The following is a 14,808-nucleotide window of genomic DNA, read 5'->3' on the forward strand; positions in this document are numbered from 1 at the left end:
GTGCCTAGTTGAGTCGCACATGCACTTTCCCCATCTCACGCCGCTTCTGATGGTAACATAGCACTGTGTGACTAAACTGCCCTCAGTTCCTTCTTTACCACCCATGGCTTAAGACAGAGCATCATCAATGCCTCCAAGTTTGCCTTAACTTAAGAATTAGATGTAGATTTAGTAGTTTTAGAACCTTTAGTAGTTTAGCTACCTTTCTCTTCCCCATTTATCTTTCTTTATAGAAAAAAATTTTCTTCAATAAGTATCATTCCTTATTATACCCTTTAGCATAGTGTAGATACCCACCCTCAAGGGAGAACCTTTATTCTAAGGGGCATGCCTGGTTCCCCAGGTTTTAAACTCTGCCTTACTTGCCGGGAGTCAATCCTGATCTCCAATGACACTTGCAATATGTCTGCTGTCTTGACGAGACACATGTCCCACAAAAGTGCTCCCATTGCCACAATCTTAAGATCCACTCCAGAAAAGTGAGGGATCTTATATTAAAACTTCTTTTGATGGAGAAGTTTCTGCACCCAGCATCCAAGCCAGGATCATGGACTCTCCTGGGCACCAGTCTCCAGAGGCAGCATCTGAGAGACATTCCAGACCATCCTCTCCGAGGAAACAGCACTCCACCAGAAAGGTGACAAAAAACAGCCTTCAACCTCTCCTCCCCAGGAATTAGCTAAAAAGAGATGATCCCCACCCATCAGACGCTATTGGTACTGATTACACTGAGGCAGATTACCTCTGAGGCAGCGGGGCCCTCTGGTACCATGGGTGCCATGTCAGCCAAAGACCCTAAGTGGGCAGGCGCAGAGAGAAACAGGAAAGAGAAACATCCTGTGATGGGTTCGGTCACAGAGACCCCCTTGGGACTGTCACCTGACGTGCTCAAATTACCTCTGAGCCCCGTTTTCCCTGCCATCTTAGGACTCCAGAACCCTGCCTTGTTGAGCCAGACATGCAAGCCTGCTGCAACACAGACTCAGGGTCTGAACCATGCCCACAAAGCTGCAGACTTAACTGAAAACAGCTTAAGAAGTACTCCTGTCTTCAGCCCCCAGACACCCAGTTCCCAATGGGAGCCAAACCCCAAATAAATCCATTTTACTCTGTATAAAGCTTATACAGGGTAAACTCATAAATTGTCCACCCTCTATACCACCAATAGAGAGATATGCACAGCTGTTTGGTCTCCCAGGTATTAATCATTTACTAATAAACAAAAGTGATTTTATTAAGAATAAAAGGTAGAATTTAAGTGGTTTCAAGTAATAACAGACAGAACAAAGTAAGTTACCAAGCAAAATAAAACAAAAGACACAAGTCTAAGCCTAATACATTTAAGAAACTGAATACAGATAAATTTCACTCTCGGAGATGTACTGATAAGCTTCTTTCACAGACTAGACTCCTTCTTAGTCTGGGCCTAATCCTTTCCCCTGGTACAGTTCTTGTTAGTTCCAGCTCAGGTGGTAACTAGGGGATTTCTCATGACTGGCAGCCTCCTTTGTTCTGTTCCACCCCCTTCTATAGTTTTGGCACAAGGCAGGAATCTTTTGTCTCTCTGAGTCCCCACCCTGCCTTCTAAATGGAAAGCACCAGGTTTAAGATGGATTCCAGTTCCAGGTGACATGGTCACATGTCCTATGAGACCCCAAGCCTCCATTCTTTCTGGCCTGACTCACAGGAACACAGGAAGGCTTACAAGTAAACAGAGCCATTTACAACCAATTGTTCTAGTTAATGGGAACCATCAAGATCCTAAGCCACCATTAATGGCCCACACTTTGCATAATTACAATAGGACCTCAGTAATACTTCATATTTCTAGTTTTAGATACAAGAATGATACATTCATACAAATAGGATGACCACACTCAGTAGATTATAAGCTTTGTAGTGATACCTTAGAAGAGACCTTTTGCATAAAGCATATTCCAGTTACATTATATTCACATTCCAAGCGTATTTTCATAAAACACACAGAGTGCAACATCACACATCCCTTTCTCAGCACCGCCAAAGCTGCTCAAACATGCGGCACCACGCAGCTCAGCAGCACTGAAGTCTGTGGCACCACCTTCTGCCTCTATAGCACATAGTGTGCAATTGTCGGTACTGACAACTGCGGTAATTTCATCGGCTGCACCACCAATGCTCTCCTCAATATCAGTGCTCTCAGTACCATAGGAATTTCTTTGCCACAAAGACCTCCTACTCTCCCCTCCTTGATACTGAAGTTACTCCAGCAAGCTTGGTCCCAAACCAATTTACACCACCATCCAGATCAGTGCCTCCTTTCTCCAGCGATGAGGATGATGATGAGGAAGGGGAGATCTACTCATCACATCACTCCTTGCCCATTCAGACAGCCACCCGATGGGGCCCCCCAGAACAACCTGAATACCAGCCAGGATGGAAACCAATGGGTGGCATAGACATCCATGGATGCCACCACCAATGCCGTTCCCACCACAGTGGCCCTACTGGTCTCCATGAGGCAACGTACCATCACCACTATTGTAAGCCTCCCAATACCCACAGGGAGAGATTGAGACATTCTCCATCATCCTCAATACTGGGACCCTCTGAACACCCGGAAGAGGCATCCGATGGACTGGAGGCCTGATCAGGAAGTCACCCCAGCTACCAATTTTTCCTCCTCCTCTCTGGATGAAGCCATCTTGTCCTGACCGCCTACAATGGGTGATGATTTTAAACAATTCCAAGAGCTGTGTAAGAGGATTGCGGACTTGCTATATATACCACTGGAAGAACTTGCAGAGTCTCAACACAAGTTGTTGGATATTCTACTAACAGCAACTTCATCCAAAATTGCTCTCCTGATAAGATTGACACTCACGGACCCAGCCAAGACCATCTGGCAGACCCCAGCAGCAGTTCCATCCACTTGTAAAACAGGACAAAAAACACTACTTCCCTCCAAGGGAATGGAATTTTTGTTTTAAAACCTGACACCAAACTCTCTGATGGTAAAGACAGTGAATGAATGGTGCAGACAACATCACTCCAGGTCCACTCGGTATGCTCGGGACTGGAAGCGGTTAGATTGGGCAACCCTACAATTCAGAATTGTCAATTATGAAGCACTGATGGCTAAATACAACCACTCCAATCATTCAAAGATATCAGAATTTATTGCAAAAAGAAAAGGAGTACTTGTGGCACCTTAGAGACTAACCAATTTATTTGAGCATAAGCTTTCGTGAGCTACAGCTCACTTCATCAGATGCTCATGAAAGCTTATGCTCAAATAAATTGGTTAGTCTCCAAGGTGCCACAAGTACTCCTTTTCTTTTTGTGAATACAGACTAACACGGCTGTTACTCTGAAACCAGAATTTATTGATTATTTACCTGAGGACAAAAAAAGAGCAATGTAAAGCAGTCATCTTGGAGGACTACCTTCTAGCTTGAACAGCCTTACAAGCCTCACTGGATTCAGCAGACACAGTGGCACAATCCATCACCACAGCCATAGTCATGCAGCAAGCTTCCTGGCTCCACCTCTCTGGTTTCCCCAAAGAGGTACAACCCACTGCAGAAGATCTCCCATTCAAGGGACCAAAGCTGTTCTCCGCTAAGACCAATGAGTCGCTTCACATCCTAAAAGACTGCAGGTTGACTCTTCAGTCCTTAGGCATCTATATGCCTATACAAAGAAGGAAGCAAGGGAAATACTACTCAGTCCAAAGAACAAGATCTGTGACATACGTACAACCACAGAGGCTATATGATTCCCAAAGATGTAGACAGAGGCCCACAAGACGGAGACCACTACAGTCTCAGCCATCGACATCCCAGCAACCCTCCTTTAAACAGCAATTTTGAGGGTTTGGCTGAGGACCTGAGATACTTCCCCCATTTTCAAGTGCTTGAACCATCCATCCTTTTGGAGACCATCTGATTGCATTCCACCCAGCATGGCAGACCATCACATCAGACAAATGGGTATTAAAAATCATTGAGACTGGCTATTCAATCCAATTCACCTCCATCCCCTCCACCTACCCGTCCTTATTCAGGGACCCTTCTCACAAGCACCTGCTATAACAGGAAGTAAACCATCTCCTGCATAGGCGCCAGCTTGCTGTGGGCCCAGGGGGTGCTCAACCCCCCCACCCCACCCCAGTTGATTGTGGTAAGCAGGAGGTGCTGGGAGGGAGGGGGAGGAGTTGAACAGCAGAGCCCCTGGTGACCAGGAGGCGCTGGGGGGAAGGGGAAGCTGGCTGCCAGTAAGCGCTAAGCACCTGCTAATTTTTTGTTGTGGGTGTACCAGCCCTGGACAAGGGGTCATAATATTCTCCTATCTGGATGACTGCTTATTCAAAGCCTGCATCCAAGAAGATGCCTTAGAAACTACCCAAAAGAGAAAAGCTCTCTTCACACAACTAGGTCTACAAATAAACAAGCAACAATCAACGCTCACACCTGTACAGAGACTAGAATTCATCAGGGCTTACCTCGATTCACTGGAGGCCACAGTCTCTCTGCCACCACACAGATTTGTCACTCTAGTCAATCTGATCAGTACAGCACAAACCAGCGCGCAGACATCAGCCGGGACCTGCCTCCAACTATTAGGCGATATGTCAGCAATGACATTTGTCATGAAGCATGCCAGGCTACACATGCATTGGCTTTAAGGCTGGCTCAGAAGAGTGTATATTTTACACAGACGCAGAATAAACAGGAGCCTTATGATGTGAATCAAAATAAAATACTCCCTATACTGGTGGACTCGACCACACAATGTTTGTGCAGGAGTTCCCTTTGCACAGACCCCTTCATCAATTATACTTACAAGAGACACTTCTGTGCTTGGTTGGAGGGCACACTTGCACAACCACACGATCCAGGGCAGGTGGTCCCCCTCAGAATCAACATTGTACATAAACCTACTGGTACTGCGAGCAGTCTGCAATGCAAGCTCACACTTTCTGCCCAGGATCAGGAACAAGACCATAAAAGTGTTGGCAGACAACATTCCTTGTCTGTTTTATATAAACCAGCAAGAGGGGAGGGGCATGGTCACAATCCCTACGTACAGAAGCAATGAGATTATGGAACTGGAGCACCTACCACAACATCAACATCTCAACCTCCTACCTACCAGGATGCCACAAAACCACTGTGTATGCGCTGAGCAGAAAATTCTCTCAGGACCACAAGTGGGAAATAAACACCAAGGTATTACACAGGCTATTCAAATGCTGGGATTCCCTAACTATAGACCTCTTCGCTACAGCCCAGAATGCCAAGTACCCACACTTCTCCTCGAGAGCAGGATTGGGACCCCAATCTCTGGGCAGTGCTTTTCTCCTCAAATGGGATGCGCCTCCAGGGTCATACACATGATAAAGACCAATGAATCCAGAGTCATCTTGATAGCTCACACTTAGCCCAGACAAATGTGGTTCCCTTACCTGTTGAAGATGGCAATATGCCCACCACACGCTCTTCCCCATCTCCTGTCTCAGGATGCAGGCCACATCTGCCACCTGAACCTGGAAATACTCCACATTAAGGCATGGTTACTCCGTGGTTCCAAGGCAATGAAATGACCTGCTCATAGGAGGTAAAGGCCATACTATTAAACAGCAGAAAGTCTACTACATAATACACTTACTTTCACAAATGGAAGATATTCCACATATGGTACCAGAATAGACAAACAGTGGTGACTACCTCTCCTTTACCAATGGTATTAGATTATATACTGGAACTCAAAAAATCAGGCCTATCAATGAGCTCAATCAGAGTACACTTTGTGGCAATCATGGCTTTCCATCACAAAGTTGACGAGTTCTCAGTTTTCACCCACCCTACCACTAAATGATTCCTCAAAGATATTTGTAACCTTTATCCATGATAACTAACCAATTAAGGGCCCAATTCTACAGTTTTTGTAGCCAGCATTTAAATACTATAGTGATGGACATTATAGAAAACCTGGATTGCTGGGGGCTGGGGGAGACTTCCTGCAGGCAAAAGTCCTGTTGGCTTTAATGGGAGTGCAAATGTGCAAATCACATTTTTTTTCTGTTCGATTTTGAAGCAGTGTTTGCTTCCTTAGGAAAGGATTTTTTTAATGCTTCCAGTTGTTTGCAAGCAGCTTCTGTCTTCTACTGTAAAGTCTACTTGGCGTTATCACTTGCAGATCCCCTTTCCTTGCTTTGTGTGGTTCAGAGCACATATAAAAGTCAGGCTACCTGAGTGCAACAAGAGATGTGTCAAACTGGTGACCATTTTTTCACAAAATTTCACTTGAAAATATTTGTTCCATTTGGAGAAATTTCATGATCTTGGAATTTCATGCCCAAGGAGGATAGTGGCCATTTCTTAAAATTTTGTGCACCGTAGGTGAAGAGAGTGGCTGGGTCAATGGAAGGAAGGAAGAAAAATTGTTAATTTGTTGGTGTTAGGGCTTGATTCATATGCTAGTGAAATCAGCGGGAGGCAGGTGTTTGTTCTGGCACTCTTGCCCATGTCCAAGTTTCTTTCCCCCAGCTCTAACCCAGTGGGTGCTCACACGTAGTCAATGGTCTGACTGCTCGTCGGCCTGCCTGTTGCGAGGTGAATTGTTTTAACCACACAGGTCCCCAAGTTAGCCAAAAAGAACAGCAATAAATCAGGAGCCAGCATTTTGCTGAGGCATACACCATAGAACTCGGGCGAGGCAGGCAGGACACAAAATCAGCATCACTTGAACAGCAAAGTTCAAGAACAGCAGAACTGACAGCCCAGGCGAAATTCAGTTGTGAAAGTCAACGCACCCTTTCACCCACCAAACAGCATCTTCAGCAGCAGCAACAGCAGCTTGTTTTTATTCGCGATGCACCTAATCATAGCGGTTTCTTATGTCCTATAAACTATGCACAGTCGCAGGTGTCATGCTGATAATAAAGGTCTATTAAAAGTATGCTTAATCTCAGGCAGGAGCAGCGCCAGCCAAACTAGATAGACCTTGTGTTGGTACAGTGCCCATAGAACGTACACAGTGAGGTCCTGGTTCAAGCCTAGGGTTTCTAGGCACTCACATGATACAAATAAGAATAAGAAGAATAATAGACCTTTCAGCTGGGTCTTCAACTCTGATCCCTTCTCACTGTTTTAGACGTGTATCGGTAGGTCTACACTTATGATGGCGTAAGACACTGCACGCCTCCCTACCACATGTATAAATACAGTAGAACCCCACTTATCTGATCTAAGTGGGACTGGAGCCAGATCGGATCATCGAAAATTTGGATAATCTGGAGAATGGGCAAAGAGCTTCAGCCCCGGGAGGCAGGTCACCTGCTGTCAGCCCCAGGCGGTGGGGCTCCAGCTGTCAGCCCCAGTTCAGCTAATACGGAGAGCTGGATAATGGAGGCTCAGCTATACGGGGTTCTATTGTACTATGTAGATGGCGAGCATTGCTTAGGCAAGTAGGGTAGAGACATGCCAGAACCTTAGAGTATATACCCTACATGGCTCTCTCCACACCCAAGCAGTGCCTTCCATGTCTACATTGCTATTTTTAGCAGAGTAGTGTCCCCCTGTGGGAGCCTTCCTACCTACCGGTGCAAGTGCCCACCAGGCCTACGCGTAACCAAAGCATTGCACAGATCTGACCATTACTCTCATGGGTGGTCATACACAGCACTGCACATACTTTTTGTGCCCATGACAGGAAGGAGGCCAGGCATCCAATATTCCACAAAAACCAGTTGTGTTAGGGCAATCTTTCCCTGGTCAGTTGTGCCTCCCAAACTGAAATATTTTCCTTCTCCCCTTTTAAAACAATTCTTGTCCTGCTTCTAGTACTGAGAAGGGAATAAAAGGAAAAACATGCAAACCCATTACCTCAGGCAAACAGCACGTAAAAGTGTGCCATAAACTAGCATCAGTACAGTGACACGAGTGATGGGGAACCTCAAAACATTCAGAGTTCAGATAAGCACCCAGAAGTTTTAGACGACTATAAAAACCTACATTGCATAAGCTGCCCACAGACCGCAGACTATGCTGTCACTTTTTGCCAGGTCATGTTGATCTTTATTGGCGAGCATATGCATTATCTGATCTCACATGAGTGATAAATTCTTCTGGAAGCAGTTTAATGTTAAAATAAGCTAATGCCACAGAATAACTCTTGTGTCAGTGTACAGTGTCACCAGGCATACAGCAAATATTATAAATGACTTAGTTGTTTAAATACAAAGGATACAATACCATTTTCAGAACACATGTCCTCTGTCAGTGTAATGAGTGAGCATCTGATGTAAAATTTCAATGAGAAATTAGCAGACACGGCATTTGTACCAGAAAGATCAAAAGCAGCTCACTTGAAGGATGCCGTTTTGTTTCGTAGCTCTTACACGAATACCAAACATATCCTAGCGCAATATTTGTGAAGACTGCATGTACAAAATCCCACTTAAGTCATGTTCAGATTCCTGAACAAACTTTAAGAAGCCAGTGATGTGTGAAACCTGATAAAGAAAGAAAGCTAATAACTTTATTGCAATAAAATCAGAAAAGCCAACTACCCACAACCCAGACAGATACATCAATGAGGTACAAATGCATTGCCATCTTGTTTAACTTATGTCTTAAAGGTAGCATGGTCTTTTACATGTGTGATCAGAGGCAGTAAGTGTTCTCTCTGTCAGACCAGAGAACTGCAATGGAGGCAGCTCCAGCTGGACATTTCATCCTATTTAAACACCTGGCTGATGGGGATGACTTTGTTGAGTGAGTCAAACACAGGAGGATGCTTAATGTCACTGCAGTGGAAGTGAGAAGCACAGTCACATTTGCCAGTTTTTGGGAGGTATGTCTTTGGTGAAAGCAGAGAGAGACACCTGTCTTGTGTTTTGAACACTGCTACTTTGCAGATACCTGGGAGTTGTAAACTTTGCTACTGTTTTTTTACATTGAATATCGCTCCTAAGAACATCAAGCATTTAATATGTTGTTCACCCTTTAGCTTTCATGACTACCAAATTTAATTTTATTAACATAAAATGAAATTGTTACTAAAACAAACTGATTTCAAGTTTACCAGCTTTTAATGGGACTTTTCACAGTGACATTTACAGTAACTTTTTTAAGTTAACATATTTGTTTTTATTTTTACAGCGTGATGAGAAATTAGCAGCAGGTAAAGTAAATCTACTTGTTCTATTCCAAGTAGTTAATGTCCATATTTTGAGCTGTTAATCTTCTTTTGATGTTCATAAATTTCACTGGTGTTGAACTTTTATAACCTAAATTCAAAAAATATATATTCATTAGACATGTTCCTAATATGAAAACATATACAATGTTTAGTGTCCATGATTAGATATTATGACCTGTTCAAACTACCATTGAAGTCAAGGTCTTTCCATTGACTGCACAAGGAGTTGGACTGGGCCCTAAAATCAGTAATAGAAACACCTGAGTAGGACTCCACCTACTTTAGGTGTAAAGATCCATCCCACCAAGTCTGGGCTACTGTTTCTAGCCCTCTTCCTTGCCAATCTAGTCTTGAAAACTTACATGAATCTAAACCAATTTATAGGGTAGAAAGTTTGTCACTGATCTTTTTCTAAAAAGTATAGTGTATTCATGGTCTTCGTCCACCCCATCTTTCCCCCCTCCACCTACAGCAGCCCAGACTTGGTGGGAGTCTGGTGGGAAACAAGTTGCTCTTCCTGGAGATTTTGTTTATTTTACTCTCTAGCAACATACCCCAAAATACACTGAGCAGAGATAGCAAAAACAAAGAGAAAAATAAAAGTGTTCATTCATTTCCTAGGGTAAAAGTGCGTTGCTGGGTGACCTGAGCTAGGACTCCTCATTTTCCCATGGTAAGGCCTGCCACAAACCACCATCCTTCTCTCTACCACTAAAAGGCCACGTCCTCCTGGAGCTCACGCCTTCCTGTCCCCATTGTAATTTGCTGCTGATTTGTTCACCCAGTTCCCAATCCAGGAAAGCATTTCAGCACATACTCAAATCCATTCCTGACCAGGAAAGCATTGAAGTACATGCTGCCGCACTTCTTGGCACAGGCACGGACAATAATGGCCATGGCCCCCGGACCGGAGACGGGGCCGAGGTCGGGTTTCTGCGGCTGCTCCTGTAGAACAGTGAGAGAAGATGGTATTGTAACAGTAACACCTTTTTGTGGCTTCATGGCAGCAAGCAGAGACCCTGGGGTATGGTTCTGAAGACTCCCAGCTCACCCTGGTCGCGGGGTGCCACCTTTCGGTATTTGCCGGTGAGCCAGAATAATTAGGGCTGAAATCCTTGCCCCACTGAAGGTAATAGCAAAACTCCTATTGACTTCGATGGGGCAGGGTTTCACCATTGTGTTGCCACATCAGAGAATGGGAATCTCCCCGGTGTGATAAGAACAGGAGGACTTGTGGCACCTTAGAGACTAACCAATTTATCTGAGCATAAGCTTTCGTGGGCTAAAACCCACTTCATCGGATGCATCCCCAGTGTGATGTTGCATCAGTGCACCGTGGTGTATCTCTATGCTGTGATGCAGCATTGCAATGCCATTTCGTGTAATACTACCGCATGTTTGATGGGAATGATTCTCATGTCACAAAGTAAGCATATATTTTCCCCAGTAGCCTTCACTGTCTGCAAATTTGGCTTCATCATGGGCCCTGAATTTCACTGTTCTACCTGCATCACTTACGTTTACAACCCTGCTTGTTGGCACCTCCATCATTGCCATTGTGTATATAACACTGCCACCACTCCACTTCAGCTGAAATCCTCATCTGTTCCTTCATCTCCTCTTGTCTTCACTCCTGCAACTCCCTTCTCTCTGCCTTGCCCCACTCCCACCTCTGCAGATTCCAGGATGTGCGGGAAGATTGCTGCCTGCCTTTTTGCCAGTCCAAAAATAAAGACTTTTTTATTTAAATTTTTGCTTTATGGTATGAAATGGTTGAACCTCCAGTATATACATGAAAAAAGAAAAGGAGTACTTGTGGCATCTTAGAGACTAACAAACTTATTTGAGCATAAGCTTTCGTGAGCTACAGCTCACTTCATCGGATGCATGCATCTTTTTGCGGATACAGACTAACACGGCTGCTACCCTGAAACCTGTCAGTATATACATGGGATTTTCCACTGCACTCTGTGCTGGCCTAACTCTGCTCCCATCAAAGTCAATGGTTCACTGGCAGCAGGGTTAAGGTAACACTAACCATTGTGGAAAATTATGCCTGTGTTCTGTTTTCTGTTTTTCCCTCCAGATGTGAAGTGAATTAGCAAAGCAAGGAACAGATCCTCAGCTCGTGTAAATTGTCCACTGGATCTATGACAATTTACAGCAGCTGAGGATCTGCCCCAAAGGTTTTGCCTGCATCCCAGACCAAGAAATTTGTTTGACTGGATAACATTTTAAAAAGCGACGTATAAATGCTTATGGCAGATTTACTTCTATATTATATTTTTAAAATTACTTTTTAACACTGCATTCAAGTCCTCCAGGTCAAGCTTGTAATATTGCTCTTCACTATCAGAAGCATATCTTCTACCATCTGTTAAAAAATGAAAAAAAGAGACAGACAAGTTACCAATGAAAATGGTTTATCAATGCATCATTCAAAACAAACCATAGGTCTGCATGGTTTATTATAAATATTCAGCATGTGTGTGAGAGAGCCACACTGAATCCAGACAAAGCTGTGATTTGCTGAGCTGAGCGAGGGAGCTAGGAACTCCTGAATCTTGACACTGACTCCTCCTTTGGCGTTGGTCAGGTCACTTAACTTCTCTGATCTGATCTCAACTAGTCAAAAAGGCATTGCAACAAACCATTAATTGAGCTTGCAATGCCTGTACAATGCCTTGTGTCCACATAGACAGCAGCTATCCAGTGTGTTGCAAGAGCTGCTTGTACTGGCTGCTTGCAGTTCGGGGACAAAGTGGACAAAGAGTCCAGCTCAGGATCTCTTAGAATTTGTCAGGAGATGCAGGAGTGCAAAAGTGATTTTAATGACCTCTGAGTAGCTTGGAGATTGTTCTAACTTGCACCCACTGCCAACAGTCCCAAGGAGTCATTATGATAACAGGGGATCGCTGGGAACAGGGAAAATGTGCTAATCCCCTCTTTCCTCCAGCTATGCCCCATATACTGGCCACCAGGAGGAGGTTGGGTTGGAGTAAAAGCCATTATGGAGGCCTTATTGGTTCTATGCCATCCAAGAATCCCCCTACACTGGGGAATACTCCTGTGGCTGGTTAAACCAGCCTCATAGCCATTGCCCATCAGTGAAGCAGGGCCAAATTGTCCTAGTGATGGAAGGATTTAGGCCTACAGCTGTGATCCACCTCTGAAATATTTTGATTTTTAATATGATCCACTCCAAGATTATTTATCTACATTAACTTCTCAACCTACAGTCACAGAAAATAAAACTTCTTAAGTAAATCAGGTTTTAGAGGTTTATGAATCTGAGAGCTTACAGTAATTTGGAATGAACTCTTTGGTCATCACTCTCTAGAAGCATATTTTTCCCACAGTATCATTTATAAAATTCTTCCAAGCCTGAAAGAGCATTTCAGACCTTGTCACAGTTATCTTCAGCAGCAGCAACAACAGCTTGTATTTATTCACAATGCACCTAATCATAACGGTTTCTTATGACCTATAAACTATGCACAGACAGTCGCACGTGTCATAGTGATAATAAAGGTCTATTAAAAGTACAGATGTCATCGGGACATTATAGGAAGACATTGAGTAGATGTAGGTCTCAGTACTTCAGGTACCTTTTGTCACTCCTGACAGATTCAACTAGTTTGTTTTCAAAGATATAACTAAGTCGTGCTGTCTGCTCTGTGACATTCTGTTGTCAAACAATGGCAAACTTTATCAGATTGCCGGCCACTGCTAGCTCTTGTCTTTCTCTGGTTACTTAAATAAATTAGATGACTGCGTACTTTATAGACTCCTCTGAGAATCAACAAAACAAAATTACTTGTTTACTTACTGTAATTCAAAAAATCTGAACTGAAAGTGAATTTAAAATCCTGCATTGGAATGCATGGGTCATTCTACAGGTAGAGACATTTGAATGCTGGGAGATTATTTGTTTTCAAGACTGGACACTAGCAGTAAAATTGATTAAAAGTAGACAGTGCAATATACGTTTATCACTTTTCATCAAACTGTTTTTGGGTTGACTTTATAACAAGTACATGTAAATGTACAGACATCACAAAAATTAGAAATACAATCTTATTTTCTGCCAATAAGTATTGTACTATTTGTTTAAGGCACTAGTATTTGTAATTGTAAATAATATGTTATGTAAAAGAAATACATAACTGAGTAAGATATGACTATGGTATTAGTAGAAAAATAACATTTCTAACAGAATTTGTACGTAACACAAAAAAATTACCAGTACTTTGGTATTAGGATATCCTTACACAGTAGATTTATCTGTATACTTCCCAGTGGCACAACTTTCATATGATAAAACAGATTTATTAACTTATCCGTGTTTTTATTTAATATGGTATTTTTAAAAATACATATCAATTCAGTTTCATAACTATTTTTTCGTCCAACTAAGCATTTAATCTCACTGTGAAAATGATAGGCTACTGAATTTAACTTACATCGTCCTTTGAGGTATAGCATTGATTGTGGGCCCCAATTTCTTGCTACTAGTTTGTTCTGTAAGTTGCAAAAACAAAGTAGAAATTATTCAGCTAGAAATGAATCCTCTTATAAAGTCCTGCAGAGACATTTTTAACCCAAATTTTACCTTTGGAGCACACCAAGATTCAACTATAAGAAAAACCATGAGGATGGCACAAGCGCAAACCACTGCAGTTTTAGTTTTCTGTAAGAAAATAATAAAAAAATTAATATTTTTGTCTTTCATAATACATTTAGCAAAATGGAGCAATGAATATTATAAATCAGACTTCATGCATACTCTGTATTCTTCTTACCATTTTAGCACGTCGGCTGCTGTCCCTCTCTTCTATCATCCAAATGCTGTCAAAGATTTGGTTTGCCACTTTCTCACTGGAAAAGAGCTTGAGCAGCTGATGATCATAAAACATGCAAACCTCTGTTCAGCTGCGCATGTTTCTTTCCAGCAGTCAGTTTTAAAGGCACCAATGTATACATGCGGTTTAGTATGCGAAAATTAGGTATACAGTGTCTACTTTCCTTTGTGATCAAAACAAAAAAATTATTGTGTCAGGCTCTTTTATACCAGGGTAGTTAATGACAGTTGTCCCCATGAGATCCAGAAACAACCTGTACCCAAAGGAAAAAAAAAAAACAAGACAAAAGTTGATTAAATGTCAAGCATTCTCAGCAGATGCTGCATATGTGTAATTTGCATCTTCCGCCCTGTTTTCTATCATAGTAAACACCTGACAATGGTTGAAAAGGAAACTTTTCCTGTTCATTGACTGTTTTATACGCTCATTTTTCCATCACTCTCTTCTGTTCTCTTTAGTTGGTTGTACCGTACTCATTACCGTAGCACCTATGTAGAGCTACACATTTTGTTTTACTTTTATGTACTGTTCCAACCCTTCATTGCAGTCGTTATTTGTTTTTTATCCGATATGGCATTAATCCTGTATGGCATATAACATATACATTCAGAGTATTTTATTTAATCTCTTTGATGTGTTTGCTTAAGTCCTTTAGATCATTTTATTGTAAAGTCAATGACTTTATACATTTATATGTTCATTTCAAGGGTTCAGATTCATTAGGAAATGAACTAGTTCCTGTTATATCTGTTCCCATTGA

General features: G+C 42.6%; 1 protein-coding gene across 1 annotated transcript; it reads right to left on the minus strand.

Annotated features, from left to right (window-relative positions):
* Window positions 1-11,401: 11,401 nt before the first annotated feature.
* LOC122466174 (spexin-like) lies at window positions 11,402-14,102 on the minus strand. Its single transcript, XM_043548488.1, has 4 exons — window positions 13,989-14,102; window positions 13,799-13,876; window positions 13,650-13,707; window positions 11,402-11,560 (listed from the first exon to the last, which is right to left on the minus strand). The coding sequence occupies exons 1-4, from the start codon at window positions 14,100-14,102 to the stop codon at window positions 11,460-11,462; spliced, it is 351 nt and encodes a 116-aa protein (XP_043404423.1). The 3' UTR covers window positions 11,402-11,459.
* Between the last annotated feature and the right edge of the window lie 706 nt (window positions 14,103-14,808).

The sequence above is a fragment of the Chelonia mydas genome, chromosome 6 (assembly GCF_015237465.2).
Source record: "Chelonia mydas isolate rCheMyd1 chromosome 6, rCheMyd1.pri.v2, whole genome shotgun sequence".
In the NCBI taxonomy this organism is placed as follows: Eukaryota; Metazoa; Chordata; order Testudines; family Cheloniidae; genus Chelonia; species Chelonia mydas.